The sequence below is a fragment of the Camellia sinensis genome, chromosome 3 (genome assembly GCF_055761805.1).
Source record: "Camellia sinensis isolate YWXY chromosome 3, ASM5576180v1, whole genome shotgun sequence".
NCBI classification, from domain to species: domain Eukaryota; kingdom Viridiplantae; phylum Streptophyta; class Magnoliopsida; order Ericales; family Theaceae; genus Camellia; species Camellia sinensis.
Genome location: NC_138963.1, coordinates 1,428,796 through 1,446,607, shown reverse-complemented (window position 1 = coordinate 1,446,607; position 17,812 = coordinate 1,428,796). Strand labels below are relative to the sequence as shown.

The 17,812-nt window shown below is 40.4% G+C and overlaps 2 protein-coding genes across 2 annotated transcripts; one reads left to right on the top strand and one right to left on the bottom strand.

Moving 5' to 3' along the window:
- The first annotated feature begins 539 nt into the window (after window positions 1-539).
- On the top strand, window positions 540-2,695 carry LOC114297595 (protein RETICULATA-RELATED 3, chloroplastic). The gene is made up of 2 exons (XM_028242055.2): window positions 540-942; window positions 1,155-2,695. Exon 2 carries the CDS (start codon window positions 1,187-1,189, stop codon window positions 2,279-2,281), a length of 1,095 nt encoding a protein of 364 aa, XP_028097856.2. The 5' UTR covers window positions 540-942; window positions 1,155-1,186; the 3' UTR covers window positions 2,282-2,695.
- Window positions 2,696-7,845: 5,150 nt separating this feature from the next.
- Window positions 7,846-10,438, bottom strand: LOC114297596 (transmembrane protein, putative (DUF1191)). The gene is made up of 3 exons (XM_028242057.2): window positions 9,933-10,438; window positions 9,761-9,839; window positions 7,846-9,553 (listed from the first exon to the last, which is right to left on the bottom strand). Exon 3 carries the CDS (start codon window positions 9,118-9,120, stop codon window positions 8,221-8,223), a length of 900 nt encoding a protein of 299 aa, XP_028097858.2. The 5' UTR covers window positions 9,121-9,553; window positions 9,761-9,839; window positions 9,933-10,438; the 3' UTR covers window positions 7,846-8,220.
- Window positions 10,439-17,812: the final 7,374 nt, after the last annotated feature.

Genomic DNA, 17,812 nt, shown 5'->3' with positions numbered 1-17,812 from the left:
AACAAAACAAAAACGACTCCGATTCGTAGCTCGAATTCAGAGGTTCGAATTTGGCTTGAATTCGAAGAAGAAGAAGAAGAAGAAGAAGAAGAGAAGAAGAAGAAGGAGGAGAACTGGAGGGGAGGGGGCCATCAAAATCGGGCTAGAGGAAGCGGGGCCGGAGGCGGGACTGCGCAGAGCTACGACGATCGGAGCTGCTGCAACTATCGGAGCTGCTGCAACTATCGGAGATGCTACGACGATCGGTGGCGGTGGAGGCACAGGAGGGGCCTTTCTCTCCTCTCCTCTCTCTTTCTCCGTCTCTCCTCCTCTTCCCCTCTGTTCTTCTCCTGTGTTCAACGAAGAAGAAGAAAAAAAGAAAAAAAGAAAAAGAAGGGAAAAAAAAAAATCACAAAACGATTTCGTTTTACGATTCAAGCCAAAATGGAGCTACTTTTTTTTGAGCTACCACTCATCTCCCAAACAAAAATGGTTTTTTTGAAAAAAAAATAAAAATGTTTATAAAAGAGATGCCAAGTGTCGTGCAAAAGGGATGTCTCGACGCACGCGCACCTATGTATATGTGCATATAGTAATATATATATATATATATATATATCTATAAAATAAAGATTCCCCACCGCATGGACCATAAAGCCGCGCGAAGAACAATTGAAGTGCTGTTGCTGCTTGGCTTGGCTTGGCTTGGCTCCGTAATCCGCCTCCCTCCTTCGATTAGGGTTTTCTGAATCTTCTTTTCACGATCCCCATCCATAGGATATTCACGGATCTTTTCTAGTTCTTCCCTTGTTTATATATATATATATATATATATATGTATATATAGAAAGGAAGAGAGATCACGGTGGTTAGATCTGATCTGATCTGATCTACAACTGGAACTGGAACTGGAAGAAGCCCCCTCCCTTTCCCATCATTTCACTTGTAAACTAAACAAATAAGGTACTTTCTTTTCCTCTTCTTTGTTTTTGTTTCTCCTTCGTTCTCTTCCCCATGCACCATTTTGCCTATTCTTCTGTTCAATCGCCCCTCTCTCTCTCTCTCTCTCTCTCTCTCTCTCTACGCGCTCACTCCTACACAATCACACTTGCCATCCTAAATCAGCAGCCGGAGGATTTGTTTTGGGTAACATACATCCTTTTTTTTTTTTTTAGATTTTAATTGAAGATTGCAGCAGGAGAAAAAGATGGCGACTGCAGCTCAGCTACGCAACTTTCCTCCTATCTCCTCAAAGCACTACAACAATCACTTCATCCAAAATCATCGCCATCTTTCTGATCAATCACCACCCTCATCCTCACTTGTATCCTTCCCTCATTCTTCGTCTCCCTCTACGCCTCCTCTCCGCACCCAAACCCCCTTCCTCCCCAAAAAATTCCATTTTTCATGTGCCGCTGGCGGCAATAGCAGCGACGGCGTTGGACGGGGAACTGGCGGCGGTGGCGGCGGCAGCGGTGGCTGGGACTCAACTGAAAATTCCGATGATTCATCGCCATCGTGGGTTGGACCCATTGGGGCATTTCTGAATGGATGGAGATCTAGAGTTGCCGCAGATCCCCAATTCCCTTTCAAGGTTCTCATGGAGGAATTGGTGGGTGTAACCGCTTGTGTTATTGGGGACATGGCCTCCCGCCCTAATTTCGGTCTCAATGAGCTTGACTTCGTCTTCTCCACTCTGGTTGTTGGTTGCATTCTCAATTTTGTTCTTATGTATCTCTTGGCTCCCACCATGTCTGTTTCCACCCCAACCCTCCCTTCCATTTTCGCCAGTTGCCCCGCCAGCCACATGTTTGAACCTGGACCCTATGGTCTTATCAGTCGACTTGGAACTTTTGTCTATAAAGGTGTACTCTTTTCTGCTGTGGGTTTCGCTGCGGGACTTGTTGGAACTGCCATCTCCAATGGACTGATTAAGATGAGGAAGAAGATGGATCCCAATTTTGAGACACCTAACAAGGCTCCGCCTACCATTTTGAATGCAGCCACCTGGGCAATCCACATGGGTGTGAGCAGTAACTTGCGATACCAAACTTTGAATGGGGTGGAGTTTTTGCTAGCCAATTTGTTTCCACCTGTATTGTTTAAGTCGTCGGTGGTGGTTCTTAGATGCTTGAACAATGTTCTTGGAGGAATGTCCTTTGTGATATTGGCAAGATTGACGGGAGCTCAAAGCGTGGGTGAAAAGAAGCAGCTGGTTACAGATGAAGCTGGATTAGCTGCAGAGAAGGAGAAGTTGATTAATGGGAGCGAGGAGGATTCTTCAAGTAATCAATCTGCTTGAAAGTAATTTCATTCATCTCAATGGCTGTGCTTCACAAATGTCTACTTCTTTTTTTTTTTCTTTTTTTTTTTTCTTTTTTTTCCGGGTACAACTCTCTCATGTTTATCTATGAATAAACCCACATTTGGTGGTTCCCCTGGTACTGCAGAAGAAACAAACTTCCGGCATGAACAAGACCGTTGTGAGATTTGATGATCTAATGGCTAATGGTTGGGTTAGGCTTGTTAGGCTTGTTTTCTTGTGTTTTTATTTTATGGTTATGTGATTATGAACATTGTGGCTGGTAGTTTTGGTTGTTGGTTCAAAGCTGCAAGTATCTGGTCCAATTCAAATCTTTCAAAGATTTTGGAATTGTTTCTTGGTATATTTAGACATAGCAATTTTGAATATATCATCATGTTATTAATATATAAAGTTAAAGTCTTCTTTATTTTCTTATAACCTATCATATGAAGTCCAGTGTCTTAACTCCCCACCACTCTTAGCTCTGGTCGCCTCCATCTCTGGCAGCCACCACAGTTCCCTTTCCACCCTTTTGTAGCCCCACTCACCACTCCCTAGCCCCTTCCCACCTCTGGTTGACACCCTCTAGCTCCTCCCACCCTTCTCAGCCTCTTTACAGCTCCTTCTTTATTTTCTTATAACCTATCATATGAAGTCCAGTGTCTTAACTCCCCACCACTCTTAGCTCTGGTCGCCTCCATCTCTGGCAGCCACCACAGTTCCCTTTCCACCCTTTTGTAGCCCCACTCACCACTCCCTAGCCCCTTCCCACCTCTGGTTGACACCCTCTAGCTCCTCCCACCCTTCTCAGCCTCTTTACAGCTCCTTCATTTGCCCCCCACCTCTCCTCTTCTGCTACCCCCTCCCATTCCCTTCCCTCCTCGCAATCCCCACCCCTGCAGACCTCACATGTTGAGTGTCCAACCACAAGCACGTGTGGCACATGACTATACCCATTTTCATGTTGTTTCCAACAGGGTCTTTTACATGCTTTGAGGCATCCATGTAATGTTGTTAATGCATATCTTTTCTGTCTAGTTATTTGCCTAATTCATAAATGCATAAAATAGTGGTTGTTAACATCTTGCAGACTGTTTGCTAAGAGCAAAACCTGTTAAACCCAAATTTGGCTTTCCAAGATTCAAAAGGTTGAGACAGCGCGTACTCAATTAAAGCCCTTTTTTATGCCTCTGCAATGGAATATATGAAAGCACAAAAGATCATTCAATGTGGGCTTTAATGATGCTTATGAGCGTAATCTCCCATTGGTATTGGGTTGTCTTGAGCTGTTCTTTTGTTCTTGAGTCCACATCGACTTAAATCATAATCTTATGTTTGCAGTTTTAAATCTTTTTGATGACCCAAATTGTCATAGCAGTCATTATATATCCCATACTATTGCCTGTATATGCTACCTCTAAATTCTTCTAATTTTAGATGATTTTAAGTCTAGCCTTTCTCTTCTTTGAACATTTAAGGAATCAGATTCTCTGCTGCATAGCAACTCAATTTGGTTGTGAAATTGTCTTTTCTCATTGTCTTATTGGTTTACCGGGTTTTTTAGGTGTTATCATCTTTTTCCAATGTTTGAAGATTTGTTGTTGACACTTTTGTAAGTAGTTCAAGCATATATAAAGATATGTTTAGTGTTTAACATCTTATCTTCTGTTTCTTAACAAGCCTACTCGGTGCTGCTTACAATTCAGAGCATATTTATGGCGTATTGCAGAGCTGTTCAAGGGAATTATTGGTCACCATTTCCATTTGTACAAAAATATAGTGCTCTTCTAGAATTAAGGCAGCGCAATGGTTGATATCATTCAGTTTGCAACTTTTATCTTAAAAGGAGAAAATTTATCTGCCTTTACCCAGGGAGGTTTTGGAGATGTCCATCTCACCCTTTCATTGATATTCTGAATTAATGTTAGCTTGGTTACACGTGTGGTAAACAGTAACTAATAGCCATAGACTCATGGCCACTGTGTGGTCTTACTTCCCAAGAGAGAGGACCTTAGACCATACATGTTATTTGATCACTTGGGCCTTTTTATTTATTTATTTATTTTTAATCATACCCGCACATCTGGGTTTGCTACAAACATGGTAAGGATCTTATGACTCTGCTTAGAAGCTTGTCTCATTTGAAGCACGGGGTATTTGGAATGATAATCCTATTCCTTTCTCACATAGCACGGGGTATTTGGAATAATAACCTATTCCTTTCTCACATATATGTATGTGTGTGCGTGCTTGCTTATGGAACTGAAGGGCTGACTCGGTGGTTAGAGGCATCACACCCTATTCATGTTGTCCGGGTTCGAACCCCAGTTGCCTCCACCGCTCCCCTCCAATATATTATGCACAATCCTACTTGTATCCAAAATGTGTGCATGCTTATTCAAGTTTATCATTTTGTTAATTTATTGAGTTGTTCTGCAATGGTGTAGGAAGTTTTGCCAGTGGACTATTGAAGAATAAACTGCTCATCTAATCTGATGTTCTGGGCTTGCCAAATGTATGCATAGAGGGTGCCTTCAATCTTAGGGTTGGTTTGGAGTGTCCTAAAAAAGTGTACTTTTTGTCTTTTTACGAAAAGATGTGCAGAAAAGTAGAGAGGTGATGTGATGGAAAAAAGATAAAAAGATGGATTATATAGTGTACCCCAAACCAGCCTTTAATTTTTCTTTCTTTAGTTGTGTGAATTTGCATAAGCTTTGCAACAAGTCTACTTCTTGATGTTAAACATTCTGAATTTGGTTTAGAAAAAACTTGTTAGCTTTTGGTTCCATGCTGTCTGTTCTTGCTTGCTGTGTGGGGACGGGGAGTCCTGAAAATTTTATTTATTTCATTCCACGATATTTCAGTTTGACTTGAATGCTGCCAACTTTTAACTTAATAGTTATCAAAACACCTAGGCGACAAAACCATCGGCCAGGTGTCTGGTTGATCAATCATTTTATAGTTCAGTTATTTTATTTAAATTTTCATTTTTAGTAATATATATTAAATAACATTAAACAATTTGAAGACATGTAATGGATGCTTGGTGAAGTTTTTATTATTATTTTGAGATTTTAGCTCAAAATAGAGCATGCGCACACACACATATATAGCGTTGTAAATAGTGACTCAAATATCATAAAACACTTTTATAAAAATATAATGTACTAAAACAAATTGTGCATGAAATTGAAGAACAAGTCACTCAAATTCTATCATTACAAATGTAAATAATTTTTGGATAATACTCTAATTAAAATATAAAAATACAAACATTTCAATATTGGTTCCACTTGATCTAATCATATACAAGATCCATAATTTTTTAATCTTTTTGACATAAGAGGTGACCATCTCCTCCTAGTGACAAACCCCCAACCCAACCCAAGCTTAACTTGTGAGATTGTATTGTAGTGTTATTATTCTTATGTTCCCATTTATGATGCTGACTTTGTACTTTGTCTTGTTGGTTCCTATAGCGTGATAACCAGCCTTGAATGTGTGTGAACTTGAAAACTTAATAATAATAATAATAATAATAGTAATAGTCAAAATATGAAGGTGGATTCTATTTTGATAAAGCATCACCACTGCTTGGATTGGTGTCCATATCTCTAGCTTCTTCATTCTCAAAATTCATGGGGGTATTAATAATAGTATTGAACTTAATGAGAAAATACTTTAAATGGTCAACAGCACAACCGGGTAGGCACTGATAGCACTGGACCACCACCACCACCACCGACAATGACGAGGTCGCCACCAGCACCAGCAGCAGCTATATCAGACCTAAACCCCCTCCCCCCCTTTCGTCACACCTCGGCAGCAGGCATATATTTCTTTATTTCCTGCCAGTCTTCCTTCTTAAATGAGCATTTATGTTGCTTCTAACTGTGTACAGTAAGTTGGTGGTATGTTTGTTCCTCTATACACTGCTTTCTCTGATATTCATCAGTTGTCATCTTCCTCATCACTGCGACATTCGTCTGACTTTTCCCACTACAACGTGTCATCATCTACATCAGCATACAGATCAACACCTATGATCTTTTCAGACTTACCTCTCTCTTTATCTATGGAGCTGTAATTCGTAGTCCTAACATCCCATTTGTTACTTTCCATAACACAAAACCCGAACCATAATCAGATTAGTCTTAACCTAAACATCCAAAGACTAGGAAAAAAAAAACTAGCATCTAGATTTTACTTCATATCCATTGATGTATTCTGAGTAAAATGTTTCAATCCAATCAATGGTTAAATAGAGATCAACATTTGAGGAAGATGAAGAATCAAAACAAACAACTATGAGACTTAGAAAATTCTCTCACATGGATTGTTGAAGAGATCTAACGAAGAGATGAGCTTGACCACTGTAGATCTGCAAAGGGTCAAGCTCATCTCTTCGTTAGATCTCTTCAACAATCCATGTGAGATAATTTTCTAGGTCTCACAACAACAAATTTTTCTGTGTCCATAGGGTCTTGTTTGAAGCCTCTTTTAATCTCTTTTGTTTGTTTTGCCTTGCTTGTAAAAACAAAATACGTCATGTGATGCAAGCACAAGACCGAATTGAACAGTCCAGTCTTTGTCTCTGTCTAATAACTCTTCGCTCTCATATCCTAATTTATTCTTAATTTAGTAGAATATCTGCATTATTTAATGGATAAATAGGCTAGTAGGTTCCTTTCAGTGATTAGTCTATATTATTGTTTTGCTCTTACTATGTATTCTTTCATTTTTTTTACCCCTGGAAATATATTCATTTGTTTATTAGCATATTGGAGCCACGTATTTACAATATTTTCTTCTCTGTGGGGGCACATGACAAGCTTGTATAGCACTTCTACTATAAAGAAAAGGAAAAAGAAAAAGAAACAATAATTTTTTGACAGTTGTTGAGTCGTTATCAAATGTCTTCACAAGGGAAAGGATTCCTTTGCCATTAGCGGCTTAAAGTCATGTTTAATCATATATATATAATCAAGAGAATTCATGTGTATATATAAATATATACGAGTACAGATACATCTCTGTCAAGGGCAGCAGGTATGTGTGTGAGTATTATATGCACAGGAGCTGAACATAATGGCAGATACCCAGATGTGTGTTGGGAGAAAATGTTTTGAGGAATCCCTTTAAAATTACCGACTGCTTTCTTTGTTGCTCATGTCCATTTTGTATGGTTTTTCCAAAACTTCCATCACTAAAATTGATGGAAAGTCTCTGTGCCCACCAACACCCATCATCAAACAAGCAATCCAGAAAATTATTGTATCACAAGTGCTCCAATCCCTCCCACCCAACTTATTTTATAAACAATAATAATAATAATAAATAAAAGAGATGAGGGTAGTGCAATCAGCTGTGTGTGAACTATTACATCATACCACAGCTAGATATGAACAACTTGAAGCCTATCCATCGCAGCCCATCGCTACCCTTAGGCTGTTCACACCAGCAAATAAGACTGAAACTATGTTCATTATGAATCAACAACCATAACCACAATGACAAGACTTTGCTCAAATGAGCTTTCATCCTAAAGTATAATACCAACATTGAAAACAATCCAGAAACTTTTTATTCTTTGTCAATGGGACACAGCAAATTCATGACATACAGAAATCACTCTGGGCTACAGCCTACATCCACACCACAATGAATCATGAAACTACCCTTCAAAAGTGTTTTGTGAGTGGTCACCGAATTTTTTACACAATAGCTCTATATTACCCACTCTAAAACCAAGAGCCTATCAAAGAAATGAGCAAAGGAAGGAAGAAGACACCAACAAAAACAGGTGTAATCAGAAGAATATCTAATGCATGAATAAACATGAATATGAATGAGCAAAGGCGGCTTGTACACAACACGACCCAAACTAGGGCACATATTCACTCTCAAAGGTTGGTTGTGCCACAACATGACACAAGCTAGGGCACATATTCACTCTCAAGGGTTGGTTGTGTTCGCGTCACCGTCGCAGCTGGGGCTTTCGTGTTCCCAACCATGGTCATGTGTAGTGCTTCCCCTACTTCTGCAGCCTTTTCCATCTGTTGCATTTTCTTCCGACGCTTGTACCCCTGCACCCACAGTGCCAGGAATCCCAACAAAACCAACAATGCTAAACCACCAAGCACCGACCCGACAATTATCCAGACTTTAGTGTTGTTCTTCTTTCCTCCACCACTTGGTGTTGCAGTGGACTCAACAACAATAGAGAAATGCCCCTGTTGGAAAGTTGTACATATATTGCCTGGTGAAACATCGCTATAATTCACGAAACCATGTAAGTCAAACCAAACACACTTCGCAACTGACCCATTGGGCACCAATGTTACATTTGAAAACTTGATTGATATGGGTAGACCAGATGCCCTAATATCCAATTCAGATAAATTTTTGGCCGATAAGTTTGATGCATCGTAAGCAAGAAGACCCAATACCGGAGCTAAATATGTGTAATTGGGTAAACCGTAATAAATCGAAGACCGATTGCCCAAGTTTTGGTAGACCAGAACTAACCTCTCCACATATGGCTGCACAACAACACCCATAGGAATCTTAAACTCTTTGTATGCTGCAACACCTCTACTCCTTAAGCTACCGCTCCTGAGCCTCATTGCTGAGATGTTAATCCCAGGATTAGATGGCACAACCCCATCAAAGGGAATGCCAGTCCTGGGGTGAACAAAAGCCCTATAAGCATAGTCTTGTAGAAGTGCATCTAGGGCCGCCCTTGTGGACCCAGCCGACTGAGCCCTGAGTTGTGGCAACCAAAAGAACCATATCAAAACCAGAAGCATCACGAGACTTGGTCGAAGAAGCCCCATGGATGCTTTGAAAGTATTAAGAATCAGCAGAATGCAAATCAATCTAGCTCCGTAGATCCAAACAGACAACCACAAAAGTCAACCCCCAAAATGTAGTAATGAGATAGTCAGATCCAGGGCGGGGGGGTAAGAAAGTAACAGAAACTGGAACTGGGCTTATAGCTGAAGCCTCCCAAGGAAGCTTCAGAATCACTAAACGCAGACTTGGAAATCCATAAACCAACGGGAACTTGGAAAAGGAAAGGTGTGTATGAATCCAAAAACTAAAGCTGTAACCGAAGCTTTAAGCCGTTGTTGTCGCTCAGATCACTTTTCTCCTTTGGATTGGAGGAATCCCTACAAAAGGGAGTAGGAGAAGGAGAAGGAGTATTCGCTCTGAGAATCTTTCCAGCATTTCATCGCATCGCTTCGCTCGCCTAAGTTACTAAATTCTCTAATCAACCAAAAAAAAAACAAAAACAAAAACAAAAAAAAAAAAAATTACAAGATTGGAATTTGCAAATGAATTTGCCCAGATTGTGCCCTAAAGTGAAGGAATGTCGAAACCAGAGGATAAATAAATAAATAAATAACAAGAGTAGTACAGAGAGAGAGGTTTCAGTAAAGAAGTGAAGAGAAGAGAAGAGAAGAGAAGTATTACCTGATTTGTTATGATAAGCAAATGTGGAAATGGCGAAATAAGCTCTGAGAAGCCGAGCACACAATGTAAAGCAGCAAATCTTTGCCAAACAAACAGAGTCGAACACGGTTCGGAGAAGTGAAACCAAATCAAGCAACAAAAATGAAGAGAAAAACTTGAAGAGGAACCCTACCACAATCTTCAACCATTACTGTTGAGTTGGATTGGATCACATTAGCGATTTGCATTGCAGAGAACCAAAACCCTAACAGACTGGAATCGGCGGGCCCTGCATTTCGCAGATAATGAATCAAGATTAGCGAAATCGACGGACAGAATCATAGCTGAGAATCGTATGTTCCGTGGCCATCTCCTGAGATTCAATTTTCTTCTTTTTCCTCTCAACCGAGAAAATCGCAGTAACAAGGAGAGAGAGTGAGATAGATAATAGGTATACACATATATATATATAGACAGAGAGAGAGAGAGAGAGAGAGAAAGAGAAAGAGAAAGTGATGTGTGTATTCCCTCCGTATCTCTCTCGCTCTCTGTCTCGACCCCAAAAAAAAAAAAAGAAATCGGGAGAAAATCTAGCTGGAAGAAGAACAGATAAGCTTCATATCATATGAAGTGGTGGAGAGAGAAAGACTGAGAAGCGAGAGAGCGAAAGATAGAACACCTCAATAGTGTCTAAATAAATACTAGTTAGTACTAATCAGATATTATATACGAGCGGGTGGCGCGTAATGTGTGTTATTTCGATAAATAAATATAAAAATAAATAATAAAAAAATTAATATTATTATATATACATTGTTCTAAATAATAAGAGTATTCTTAATAAAATTTAAGATTTTGGATTCAAATTTTACACACGTCTTTGAATAATATTCAGTGTGTTTGATTTGAGTTTTCTGAATTAAGTTTTTTAAAAGTTATGTTTTTTAGTTTTCGTATTCTTTTGTTTTTAGTGAATATTTTTTAAATTTTAAACATTTTTTTTACTTTTTTAGATACACCTTAGTTAGATATATCTAAAAAGTAAAAAATTTGTGAAAAAATATATTAAAAAATTAATAAATACATAAAAATATAAAAAATGTACTGAATTCTTGTATTTTTTTTATATTTTTGGTATTTAGTGAATTTTTAAAAGATTTTTTTTATAATTTTTTTACTTTTTATGTGTATTTATGTTAGGTGTGTCTCAAAAGTAAAAAAAAATTGCTTAAAATATTAAAAAAATTCAATAAAAACAAAAAAACACGGAAAATAAGAATGTAGAATTTTCTGAAAAATGTTTTCTGAAAAATAAAAACAAACAAACTGATTTTTTTTTTTTTTTATGATGGAAAAATTTGTCGAGTGACAAAAAGATTTTTCTTTATTTTATGATAGAAAAATTTGTCACGTAACAAAAAGAGAAGCCACCACACAATTAGACATTAAGTCATATAGTATATATATTATTAGAAGTAGTGTTTTTTTCATATTTAAATAACATATTATAAAATTTTATTTTTTTACACATCAATATATATTTTTTAATTAATCCAAACCTAATTTAAATTATATTAACTTTATTTATTTTATATGAATTTTACTTGACAAATATTTCTTTTCTATATATTTTTCAAGATAAATTGGGAGTTTGTTTGGCTTTAACTTTTTGGCTTAAAAAAACACAAAATACAAAATAGGTTAATAAGATTAAGGCTAGGTTTGGCATAACCTATATAATCCATCTTTTTTATCTTTTTATCTTTTTTTCATCACATCACCTCTCTACTTTTCTGCACATCTTTTCATAAAAAGACAAAAAATGCACTTTTTTATGATACCCCAAACCAACCCTTCGCATCCAAATTATAATCATTTTATATTCTCTTTCACAAAAGTCAAAAAAATTAAAAAAAATCAAACCACACAAACTTTTAGTCCTAAGATAAAATAGTCAAAAAGCCAAAAAAATCAACTAAAAAAAGTTTATTGTCAAGCGACGACTAAGATAATCCACAAACACAGGCCTCGTTTGGCAACATTACATTTTAGGTTAAAAGTCAAAAAGTCATTAAAAAAATTCAAAAATCCAACAAACTATACAAAAAAATCAATGATTTCATTTTCTCTTTACTTTTTACACATTTTTTAGTAAAAAATCAAAAAGTTATTCCAAACATACTAATTTTTTTTACCTCATATTTTAGCCAAAAAATCAAAAAGTTACTAAAATAATATGTCCTCAAATAAGGCCTCAATACCAATTTTGCGTTTTACATTTTTCTTCTTAATTTTTTCAAGGATATTAGAATTTTTTTAAATACTGAATTGTCTTTTTTTTTTCCCTTCTTATTTTTCCGTGCATTATTTTATATCCAATAAAATTCTATATTATGAATTTATCATTTAAATTTTATACATTCTATATATAAAATTATACTTCATTTCCTACATTATTTATATAATTACAACTCACAAAAGAAAAAACTAGCACAACAATGATAATCTTGAGGAATTTCTAAAGTGTGGATTTACTACTTGAATTACTTTTCAATTGTTGAACAATATTTTTTTTTTATGTTTTGACATTATATTATAAATAATTAATCACTTTTTACACTGAGATGTATCTATCGTTTAAATATTTTTTTTTATTATTTTTTTTTATTTTAGATGTTGTTATGTGATTCTTTCTTACTTAGTCATTGTTAAATTTCTTTTGTATAGTTGATATTTTAATTTAATTAAGAGTGTTTATTTTATAATATTATAATTTAATATATATATATATATATCATATAAAATCATTATATGATAATCCAAGTACAACACATTTATATTGAATTTTTTTAATAAATTTTGTATAATTTCTATTTCTACATATTTTTATTTTTCAAATGAATATAAAAGAAAATTAAATAGTTAGAATTACTTTTAATTTTATGTTACTAATTCTACTTCTAATTTAACTATTTTTTAAATATCAAAATTGATGATGTAGTTTGTCCCAGTGAATGGATCGGACTGGTCCAAACTCCTCAAGCCCAGGTCCATATGATCAAGCCCACCGAATAACCTGCAAACAAGTTCAACAGGAAACGGGGTAGTCCCCCAGTGAACCCTCCGACGAACAAGTTTGGAAGAGAAGTAGAGTGTAGAGTGAGAGATTAGATATAGAAAAGCTTAACCTTCTTCTTGTCTTCAACGTTTGCTTATATCCTTTAGTAATCATTTCGCTATCCTTTCCGACCTGACCTCCTCGCCGAAAGTCTATGCTGTAGCTTACCTTGTTCAGGGTAAGGGGGTCCTGTTCCGACGGAGAGGTGTTGTCGTAATAAATGTTGTGATGTGCTGCATTAATGGTGATGTGCAGTGGCAATAACTTTGCAGATCTTTATCTGCTGATGTGGCTCGTCCTTCACCTGCCATGTGTCTGAATGTCATTGGCTCTTTATGCCATGTTAGATTCCAGCTGTCCTGGACCTCACCAGCTAGATTATGTATTGGGCTCCAAGTGATGGGCTTGGGTTGTTCATAGTGATTCATGGCCTTTATGGGCTTATACGCGTCAGTAGTCCCCCATTCCCGAGTGCAGCTTTAGTCCAACGAAGGGAATACAAATGAAGAAGATGAAGGTGTTAGGGATTGGCAGGATAGAGGTCGACCGGCAAGGATAATCGAGAGGGTGAACCAACCGGGAGGTGGTCCGACCGTGCAGGGTGACCAAGTGGAAGGGCCGACCACGAGGAGGGCCGACCGCAAAGGTTGGCCGAGTGGGAGGGTCGACCACGAGGAGGCCCGACCGCGAAGGGGGGCCGACCACGGAGGTTGGCCGAGTGGGAGGGTCGACCACGAGGAGGGCCGACCGCGAAGGGTGACCGAGTGGGAGGGTCGACCACGAGGAAGGTCGACCGCGAAGGGTGAGGTGGAGGGGCGTAGGGCTCGAGAGGCGGCATGTCACGTGGTGATTTGAAGTGGAAAAGATAGGGTAAGGGGAGGAGACAGTGGATCGTGGTCGTACACGTGGCAACATCCCGCGGGGGGGGATTAGGCGTTAGATCAGAAGTGAAACAATAGGTCATTATGGGTGTTAAAAAGACAGTTTTGGCGGATGATTTGCAAAGTTTTCAAGTTAGTGAAAATTAATTAGGATCCTTGGAATACGGGCAAACCATGGGCTTTTGACATTATTCGATTCACCTACTTGTTTACGAAAAATCAAAATATTCCAAGTGTGAATTACTTTGTTGCTCGCGATACACCTCTGCAACACTTTTTCAACTTCCTTGCACCTGCATCTGAAACGATTCGCAGGCATACCATAGAAATGGCCCAAGAAGAAACTGCGAATGTCAGGGTGGATCCACTTGGTGATGATGATGCAGTAGAGTTAGCACAGCAATATAGGATGGAGAGGGTGGGGGAGTTGGTGGTACGATCCCATGGTTCCACTATGATAACAGCTCAAAAGCCAATCAGCCAGGCAGAACCAGATCACTGGCATACAAAGGCAGATAGATCAACGGTTACTGCAGCGGATTTGGAGGCCATTCGCGAAAAATACCAAGCGCTTGCTGAAATAGAGTTGTTGTTGCCGATGTCGACGGAGAGGCCATCCGACGCCAGGTCAGGGGAGTTTGCCCTTTATGAGGAAGCATTGAAGGGAGGACTGAGGCTGCCCTTGCCGCAAGTGGTGGTAGATGTCCTGAATCGTTTGGAGGTAGCGCTGGGCCAACTAATGCCCAATGCGTGGAAGATCTTACTGGCCTGTGCAAGTGCGTGGCCGAAGGCGAACAAAGGGATGGCCATGACAGTAGACGAATTCTTCGCATATTACAAGGCCTCAGGGCAACAAGAGACTTGGATCACTCTGCAGGCAGCGGTAGGGAAAGGGCTGGTAGCGAGGCTACCGTCGTCGATCAAGGGGTGGAGACCATGGTGGTTCTATGTATCTGCCAGTGGAGGGGTTGGAGTGCGCACCATTTGGAAAGTGCCCACCAAGTCTGTGGAGCCAAAGCTGGGAGCACCAGCAGAGAAGAGGGTGAAGAGGGTAAAGGAATTGAGGGAAAATGAAGGGGCCAGATGGAACGAGCTCGTTCAGCCGTCGGCTTTGTTTGAGGCAGGGTTGGGTCCACAACCGAGGGGTGGGGACCTCGACCGAACGGAGTTGGAGGCAAAGAGGAAGGCTCAAGAGGCAGAGGATCAGACCATCCTTGCCAAAGCCCAAAAATTCAAAGAGTCTTAGGCAGACCGACCGCCAAAGCCGGCTGCAAGGGAGAGGATCCGATCGCGACCTAAACCCTTGGGGAAAAAAAAACTTAGGTGAATTTATGCCATGACCGCCCCTAATAGATCCTTTGAAGAAGAGGTCGTTGAAGGAGATGGAGGTGTTGGGGGTAGTGAAGAAGAAGAGGCGAGAGAGGAGGAGTGAAGAAGAGCCTGCCCAGAAGAGAAAGAGGGAAGTGAGGACAGAAGAGACCAGTCTGGCGAAGGAGGCAGAGGGGGGGGATGTGAAGGAGACCCCAGGAAGAGTAATTGCCCCAGAAGTGGTGGACATTGCCTCAGAAGGCATGGAAGTCGTTCCAGTAGTGGCGGCGATCGCCGCGGGGGTCGCGAGGGTCATCCCTAAAGTGCAAGTAGAAGGTGGGGCGACTGGCCTTGAGCCAAGGAGGGTAAAACAGCCCTAGGGGGGTCCTGCACCCCAAGGAGGGGGAGTCAGTCTAACTACTGCGATCTACCATGCTCATACGGTGGCTGGGCGGCTGGAGGGAGAAGAAGGCCCAGCCAGGGCAGGGGCAAACCGCCTTGTGAGGATTGTAGAAGAGGCACCCTTGTGCTTAGCAGCCAGATTCAATGAGGCTGAACTGCTGAGGGGGTTATGCTCCGCTCAAATGGAGGTAACCACCTTAGCAGGGGCTCTGCTGAGGAAGGCTGGGGCTGCAAAGCTCAAGGCAGATGAGGCCAAGGCTCAACTTGCAACGTTGAAGAAGGAGAGCGCAAACTGGGAGAATGCCCACGCTGAGCTGCAAATGGTCAAGGTGGAGCTGGAGAACACACACCGCCATGTTGTGTCGCTCGAGTTCCAACTGGCTGGCGAGCAGAAGAGGTTGGATGAGGCCCAAAAAGCCTGCACGGTCGCGATCAAACTACATGAAGAGGCAATGAGCAGTAATGAAGAGCTGGTCAGGCAGAAAGATGAGGCAGACGTGAAGATTGACAGTCTGCAAAAGGAGCTGGAGGGCGAGCATGCTAAGGTAGTGAAGGAGAAGGAGAGCCTTCGGAAGGAGTTGGAAACAGAGAGAGCCAAGGCGGCTGCTGAAAAGGAGAGCCTTCAGAAGGAGTTGGAGGCAGAGAAAGCCAAGGCAACTGCTGAAAAGGAGAGCCTTCAGAAGGAGTTGGAGGCAGAGAAAGCCAAGGCAACTGCTGAAAGGGCAACCCTGGATAAGGGGTTGGCAGAGGAGAGGGCTAAGGCAGCCTCTGAAAGGGCGGCTTACCCCGATCTTTATGTGGCAGCAGTGGACCAGTTCAAGGAGTCTGCTGAATTTCATATGGCAGTGGATGCCGCGGTCGCCAGTAGCTTGGCGAGGGAGGAGTCTGGGGAGGCGGGTCCGTCGAGGACGACTGCTGGAGGAAGGACTGAGACAGAAGTGATTGAGAGCTTCCAGCGGTCAGACTTTTATAAGCACGAAATGGCTGAGTTCTGGGACAGTGGTTGGAAAATGTTCAAGCATAAAGCTGAGGAGCTGTTCCCAGACTTGGACCTGAGTAGTGTGAAAATCGATGACAACGATGTGGCCCAGACCCCCCTTGATGAGGGTATTGAAGAAGAAGACCTTGTGTCCAGTGAAGAGGAGTAGTTTGAAGAAGCAGAAGAAGGCCTTGCACAGACCTTGTGTGTTTGTGTTTGTTTTGTTTGTTGTTTTGCTTTGTTTCTGTTTTGAATGGCTGTAATGAACTCATGTACAAATTTCTGAATAAATAAAATTACAATTATGTTTTCATTTGATTGTCTGTGCTTGCGCAACTGAAATGAATGAGGCGTGGGCGAGGCGTGTATAACTCATTATGAAGTGCAAAGTGGAGTTAAACTTGTAATAAGAAATAAATTTAAGAACTCCTCAGTGTAGAGTGAAATTGAAGTTGTAATAAAAACTCAATGCAGGGTAAAGTTAAGAACTCCTCAATGCAGAGTGAAATTTAAAATGTACTAGAATTATAAGTTTGTGTTTGCCACACTGCTGAAGTAGATTAGTGGTTTATTGGAGTGAGGCTTGGCTTGTAAGGAAACAGGCTGACTTGTAAGAGTTTGATTGAGAAGAAAATAACCTGACTTGTAAAGAAAACGTGTAAGAACGTCTTTGGAATTTGGCTAAGCAAAGAGTGGTGTAAAGACTTGGACCTAGAATTGTGACTAAGTGTGTCTACTAATTCCACAAGCATGAAGTTTGCATAGATGGCTTTGACCGAGCCCTGTACACGTGCTCAGTTGGGGCTAAGCTATGATTCACTGACGTTGTAAGGAACTCAGTCTGAACCTGAAATTGTGGCGCTCGGTCCGGCTGAGACTTGTTATGCTTAGGCTGGCTGAGGCTTGGTCTGGCCGAGTGCTTCATGCTCAATCTGGGTGAGGCTTTTAGTGCTCAATCTGGCTGAGACTTTTCATGCTCGGTCTGGCTGAGGCTTTTTGATGCTCAGTCTGGCTGAGGCTTTTTTATGCTCAATCTGGCTGGGGCTTTTTTATGCTCAGTCTGGCTGAGGCTTTTCGATGCTCTGTCTGGCTGAGGCTTTATGATGCTCAGTCTGGCTAAGGCTTTTTAGTGCTCAGTCTGGCTGAGGCTTTATGATGCTCTATCTGCTTGAGGCTTTTTGATGCTCGGTCTGGGCGAAGCTTTTTAATGCTCAATCTGGCTGAGGCTTTATGATGCTCTGTCTGGACGAAGCTTTTTAATTCTCAATCTGGCTGAGGCTTTATGATGCTCAGTCTGGCTAAGGCTTTTCATGAGTGCTGTAATCAAAATGTCATTGAGACACCATACAAATAACTGAGATATATAATTGTTGGCAGGGAAAGTA